Source organism: Entelurus aequoreus, linkage group LG09 (assembly GCF_033978785.1).
Source record: "Entelurus aequoreus isolate RoL-2023_Sb linkage group LG09, RoL_Eaeq_v1.1, whole genome shotgun sequence".
In the NCBI taxonomy this organism is placed as follows: Eukaryota; Metazoa; Chordata; class Actinopteri; order Syngnathiformes; family Syngnathidae; genus Entelurus; species Entelurus aequoreus.
This window is the reverse complement of record NC_084739.1, coordinates 26557703-26564715: the sequence shown is the minus strand read 5'-3', so window position 1 is coordinate 26564715 and position 7013 is coordinate 26557703. Positions and strand designations below refer to the sequence as shown.

Below are 7013 nucleotides of genomic sequence, written 5' to 3'. Positions count from 1 at the left end.
GGAGTTCTTTGAACGCAGATTTCTTGCCGGGACATATGGTACAATACAATCGTCAAGATAGGCAGGAGCTTGACCGTGTAGTATTTTATACGTAAGTAGTAAAACCTTAAAGTCGCATCTTAGGTGCACAGGAAGCCAGTGCAAGTGAGCCAGTATAGGCGTAATATGATCAAACTTTCTTGTTTTTGTCAAAAGTCTAGCAGCCGCATTTTGTACTATCTGTAATATTTTAATGCTAAACATAGGGAGGCCCGAAAACAAAACGTTACAGTAATCGAGACGAGATGTAACGAACGCATGGATAATGATCTCAGCATCGCTTGTGGACAAAATGGAACAAATTTTAGCGATATTACGGAGATGAAAGAAGGCCGTTTTAGTAACACTCTTAATGTGTGACTCAAACGAGAGAGTTTGGTCGAAGATAATACCCAGATTCTTTACCGAGTCGCCTTGTTTAATTGTTTGGTTGTCAAATGTTAAGGTGGTATTATTAAATAGATGTCGGTGTTGAGCAGGACCGATAATCAGCATTTCCGTTTTCTTAGCGTTGAGTTGCAAAAAGTTAGCGGACATCCATTGTTTAATTTAATTAAGACACGCCTCCAGCTGACTACAATCCGGCGTGTTGGTCAGCTTTAGGGGCATGTAGAGTTGGGTGTCATCAGCATAACAGTGAAAGCTAACACCGTATTTGCGTATGATGTCACCTAGCGGCAGCATGTAAATACTAAAGAGTGCAGGGCCAAGAACCGAACCCTGGGGAACTCCGCACGTTACCTTAACATAGTCCGAGGTCACATTGTTATGGGAGACACACTGCATCCTGTCAGTAAGATAAGAGTTAAACCAAGCCAAGGCTAAGTCTGTCATCCCAATACGCGTTTTGATACGCTCTAATAAAATATGATCAACAGTATCGAAAGCGGCGCTAAGATCAAGAAGCAGCAACAAAGATGAAGCATCAGAATCCATCGTTAGCAATAGATCATTAGTCATTTTTGCGAGGGCTGTCTCCGTAGAGTGATTTGCCCTGAAACCGGACTGAAAAGGTTCACAGAGATTGTTAGACGCTAAGTGTTCATTTAGCTGCTGTGCTACAATTTTTTCGAGGATTTTCGAGATAAACGGAAGGTGGGACACCGGCCGGTAGTTTACCAGGAGATCAGGATCGAGGTTAGGTCTTTTGAGTAGAGGATGAATAACCACTTTTTTGAATGCTAGTGGAACAGTGCCAGAGGAAAGTGATAAGTTTATAATATTTAACACTAATGGACCTAATAATACAAAAAGCTCCTTGATAAGTTTCCCAGGAATTGGGTCAAGTAAACATGTTGTTTGTTTTGTCCCATTTACACATTTTGACAATTCCTCCAATGTTATTTCATCAAAGAGAGAGAAACTATTTTGGAGGGCGGTCTCCGTCGTATATACAGTCGTATTTGTGTTAATAGAACCCAGTTGTAGCTGAGATGCATTGTCTTTAATCTCTTTTCTAATGACTTCAATTTTCTTGTTAAAGAAATTCATGAAGTCATCTGCTGTGTGGGTGGAGCTACTGGGAGGAATCCTTTGTTGGGTTAGCGATGCTACTGTACTAAACAGAAATTTAGGATCATTTTTGTTGAGGTGGATGATATTTGAGTAATATTTAGCTTTAGCTGAGGTAAGCATGCGTTTATAAGTTATTAAACTATCACACCATGCTTGATGGAAAACCTCAAGTTTAGTCGCACGCCATTTGCGTTCCAGCTTTCTACATGATAATTTCTGGGCTTTAGTTTCTTCTGTAAACTATGGGGTACGCCTTTTAGGGGCCCTTTTTAGCTTTAGCGGTGCTACACTATCAATGGTGTCACGCAGGCCGTCATTAAAGTTGTTAGTGAGGTTATCAAGAGAGCCCACATAATTTGGGAATGGTGCCATTACCGAAGGCAGTAGGTCAGTAAGAGTCGTCGTTGTGGCAGCATTAATGTTGCGGCTGCTATAGTAGTTATTATTATTATTATTATTAGTTTGTTGACAATGAGTCAGAACTTCGAATTTTATAAGGTAATGATCGGACATTACTTTAGTGTACGGGAGTATCGTAACTTTAGAGGTGGTGACACCCCTGACAAGCACCAGATCTATCGTATTACCGTTGCGATGCGTGGGTTCATTTATTATTTGTGTAAGACCACAGCTATCAATTATAGTCTGGAGCGCCACGCATGGAGGGTCCGATGGGGTATTCATATGGATATTAAAGTCCCCCATTATGATTATATTGTCGGCGTGCGTCACTAGATCAGCAACAAACTCTGAGAATTCACTGATGAAGTCCGAATAGGGCCCAGGGGGGCGGTAGATAACAGCCAGGTGGAGAGGCAGCGGTGTGACAAACCTCAAAGTGAGCACCTCAAACGAGTTATATTTATAATTTAGGTTAGGTGTAAGATTATAGTTTTCATTGTATATTAGTGCGACACCCCCTCCCCTTTTAAGAGGTCGGGCAACATGTGTATTGGTATAGTTAGGAGGAGATGCCTCATTTAGCGCAAAAAAATCGTCTGGTTTGAGCCAGGTCTCAGCGAGACCAACGACGTCAAGTTTGTTGTCTCTAATGACTTCATTAACTAATAACGTTTTGGAAGATAATGATCTTATGTTTTAAAAGCCCATATTATAGGTAGTGGGCTGTTTTGAGGATTGTTTGTTGAAATTATCCGAAGTAGCAATATTAATAATGTTGCGTTTGTTATGCGTATTGCACTTTAAATAGTTTCGACCATATCTAGGAATTGATACGACGGGGATATTCAGATTGTTTGCTTGATGTTGCGATAAACTGAACGCATCATAGTTAGCTACCTCAGTACAATGTATGTCTGCCTCTGACACGGTCACAAAAGAAAAAACATTATGTGAGTTGTGTTTTATTCTAAGAGAATTGCTATGTGTGCAGGGATTATCCAGCTAGTTCTAGTTTAAATGGCTTCTTACCCGGAGACTCCACGCTTCTTTGGTTAGCTTTTCTCTTTGTTGTTAGCCCCGCTCGGCATCCCCGCTTCTGCTTCCGCTCGCACCGCTTACGTCGTCTCCATTGGCGGTCACCGCTAGCACTTGACTCCGCTGCTACAAAGGCCGCTCGATGTAGCCCGCAAAGTATTCCCATGCTAGCGAGGAGGTCCACCGTACATGCATCTTTCAGTCTATAACGACCCGATCCATCCACATCCAGAATTGTCTGTCGGTCGTATGTGATCACAGAGTGTTCACGCTTTGAGCCAGCCATGAAATTGACAGAAATGACGGGTGTTTTTTGCCAAATCGCTCTACACTCCCAAGAGCATTAGCGAGCCGCAGCATAGCCATAGCCATGCGCCGCCATTCTTTTGTTTTCTGTTTTGTCATTTATCATCAATGTTAATTGATGTTAAATGACAAAATACATATATACACACACACACAGCCTGGCCCCCGGCCACATTTTTGTAAACCAATGCGGCCCCCGAGTCAAAGTTTGGGGACCCCTGCCTTAACTGATGTCCGACTTCAATGATTACCTCTCAAAATACCGTCATTTATATCACCACATGACCATTGCTGGAGAAATACTATACAGAAACACATGTACGCACTACTGTGCATTGAATCACCACCAACAGTGTACAAAACAGGTTATTTTCTGGCACATTTAAAAATCAATAAACCCGCATCAGAATCAGAATAGTTTTTATTGCCATTGTTTGAGAACGGGTTCACAAACTAAGAATTTTTCATGGTGAAACATAAAACACATAACACAGAATAGCTAATAAAATGAGCTGATTATTAGATCATTATTAGATGTTATTATTGTTCATGTGCCTGATGGCCGAGGGGAAAAACTGTTCAGGTGGCGGGAGGTGTGGGTCTGGATGGACCTAGTCAGCATTTATAACATATCCTATATGGTATTGTCAAAATTAAAATTGCAAAAAAACATACTAAACGTGAAAAAATAAAGAAATTAAATATTTGAACTTACAATTTGTAGCACCCATTCGAGCTTCCGGGGTTGGCCGACGTCGTCTCACGAGATGTAGTTTCTCTTTAAATATCCTCCTTGAAAATGGCCTTGCAAATATATGTGTTGTCTTGTCTAATCATAAAAGATGCAGACGAGCCGTGTTGGCTGAGTTCTTAAAGTTTACTCCACAGCGTGCTCATCAAAAACATCCACCTGCATGCAACAACCTAAACAGGGCTACTGCGCATGCTCTTCACTACTGTGGCATGCTGGGTAATGGAGCTCATAACGTCACAATATATATCTACCTTAGGCCAGCTAGAAGGCCTTACTGACAACAAATCGTGATCTGATTGGCTATCGCAACTGTCTGTCAAATGTTTGTGTCCGTTCAATGACAGTGCATGGACACCCGCATTGTTGATTCTGAAGTCCCCGGGCAGATTTGGTACAGCATGGCAACATAAGCTAGCTGAATTCTGATTGGATAAAAACTCTATAACCTAAAAACAACAGCGCTCGAAGGAGCATAATATGACATGAAGAGAATATGACTTTTAGATATTTAGGGAAAGTAAAAGTAAAAAAAATACTTTTATCTTTAATCATGATAATGATTTCTGGTTATGTTAGGCCAGCAGAGAAGGCCTTGCTGGCCCTGACGGCCCACCACTGCACTTCTCACCCCCTTTTTATTAACCAGTAGAATTGCCGTTTTTTGCCATTCCTCCTCTGTACACCATTTCTTCTTGTGCGCTCTGTGAGTGTGTGCAAGCTGGCACACTCAACATGCTCCTCCGCTCGACATGCACATGCAGCCTCAGCTGTTGCTCTTTCTAATACATAGTATTAGTTCTAACTTATATCTGTCAGTAGACTCGCAAAACTACAACATGGCTGACGGGGGGAAGACAGTCGGAGTAGAGGCATGTAAATAAGACCGCTCACAAAAAGCGGCGCATCCTGAAGAGACAGTCAAAGAGCGGTTTGAAGATTGTCTGTAAAAAAAAAAAAATAAAAATCCATGCAAAATGTTGACCAAAAAAACACAATTATATTTTATGTAGACCACAGTAAGTGTTTTAAATGTGGAAAGCGATCATGATATGACCCCTTTAACTTCTGTTTATCTTTCATAAATTGTGTCTGACATTGTCTTTTATTTCTGTGAGAAATTAGTTAAAAAGAGGAAGCGATGTGTCGTAGTGTGCCATGTGAATAGGGAAAAAAAAACATATTTTATTTATATTTTGCATGTTGTTTCCACAGCCCTACGTGTGCACATTCAGTGTGTGGAGCCGCCCATGGATGCATTTCATGCAGCTGGTAGACACAACGTGCTAGGAAATGAACCACGAAGGAAACCTTCAATGTTTCAGATTACTACCGCCACCATTGTTGTTTCCTGTAATTGAACCGCAAAATACTTCTTTATTCTGCTAACCATGTTTTTTTTAGATTTTAGAATCGATGTGAGAACCTATGCAGTATTATTTTCGATCTTCAGAGTGAAACGAACTAACTACAAATAGATGTGCACTTCTTTGCTAATTAGCATTTTATGACCAAAATGTGTTTCATAATAAAATTAAAGCACCTTTAAACAATTGTACCCCTGTATGAATCAGTCTTTTGAGGCACAATTAAATATATAATAATCATTTGAGTATTTTGTGATGTGTGTGTGATACTTGCAACCACTATGAAATAATGAAAATAACAATTAGTTTACAGCAGGGATATTCAACTAAATAGTATTGGGGGCCACATTTACAGAAAGCTAAGTACCAGGGGGTTGGACGTCTCTCTTCGTGTTATTCATAATTTGTATATCCCTGAGAACAAGCGTCCTCTACATTTGACATATTTTTTTTTATAATTAGGCTTCATCAGTTTATGCTAATAGACTTGTATTGGGAGGAAGTTAGAATTAAGCATATGTTTGTTTCTGAAATACATCTTGATTTTAAATACCACCAACAGATTAAATATTTTTTTACCAATGTTAACATGTATTATGCAACAATTGTTTAAACAATATTACAAATAATATTGAAGTCATGTTCATGATTGTATGGTTTAGTTTAGGTTTTAGGCTGCATCCTGCAGTTAAAAAATATGAACAGTTTCGTAGGGATGCTAAATGTTTAAAGCTATAAATGCCAAGGTTTTTTTTAGATCTTCCCATACTACTTTTTAAACTTTAAATGTCTACTTTTTATCATTGTAAGATTTTCAGGAAAATATATTTAGTTTATTTTTCATATTACAAGATTTTTGATAGTTGTCTTGTGAACAATTTCCCTTGTGGAATAATTAAAGTTTGTCTAAGTAAATACCGTTAATGTTTAATCCACATATTTTTTAAATAATCAACACAATGTTTTTTAATTGCCTGTCACTACATTGTAGTAATATTGATAGTTTTGTTCTTGTTGTAATGTCCACATGTTATACAGACATACATACATAATACACACATATATACATAAATACATACACACTTACAGACATATATACATGAATACGTACATACATATACACAAACACATATGTGTGTGTGTGTTTGTATGTATGTAATAGTATATATATATACACGTGTGTGTGTGTATGTATATATATATATATATATATATATATATATATATATATATATATATATATATATATATGTACACACACTAGGGTTGTACGGTATACCGGTATTAGTATAGTACCGCGATACTAATGAGTCATATTCGGTACTATACCGCCTCTAAAAAGTACCGCTAATGATGACGTTCCTGAATGTAAACAAATACCATGGGTGGATCTACACCTGACACCCGCTGTAATGATACCAAGTAAAGGAGTGTATCTAGTCGATACTACTATGATTACATCGGTATTTTTAGCATCACAAAATCTTTCTTTTGAAAAAAAAGTTATATTATGTTCATAAACTCAGGAAATATGTCCCTGGCCACATGAGGACTTTGAATAGGACCAATGTATGATCCTGTAACGACTTGGTATCGGA

The 7013-nt window shown here is 38.6% G+C and overlaps 1 protein-coding gene across 1 annotated transcript in view; it reads left to right on the top strand.

The window, feature by feature from the left end:
* Positions 1-5660, top strand: part of cst3 (cystatin C (amyloid angiopathy and cerebral hemorrhage)) — an 8325-nt gene extending 2665 nt beyond the window's left edge. Inside the window, exon 3 of the mRNA XM_062058477.1 lies at positions 5264-5660. Coding sequence (XP_061914461.1) covers positions 5264-5338 — 75 coding nt within the window. The 3' untranslated portion in view covers positions 5339-5660. The remainder of the gene's footprint in view (positions 1-5263) is intronic.
* Positions 5661-7013: the final 1353 nt, after the last annotated feature.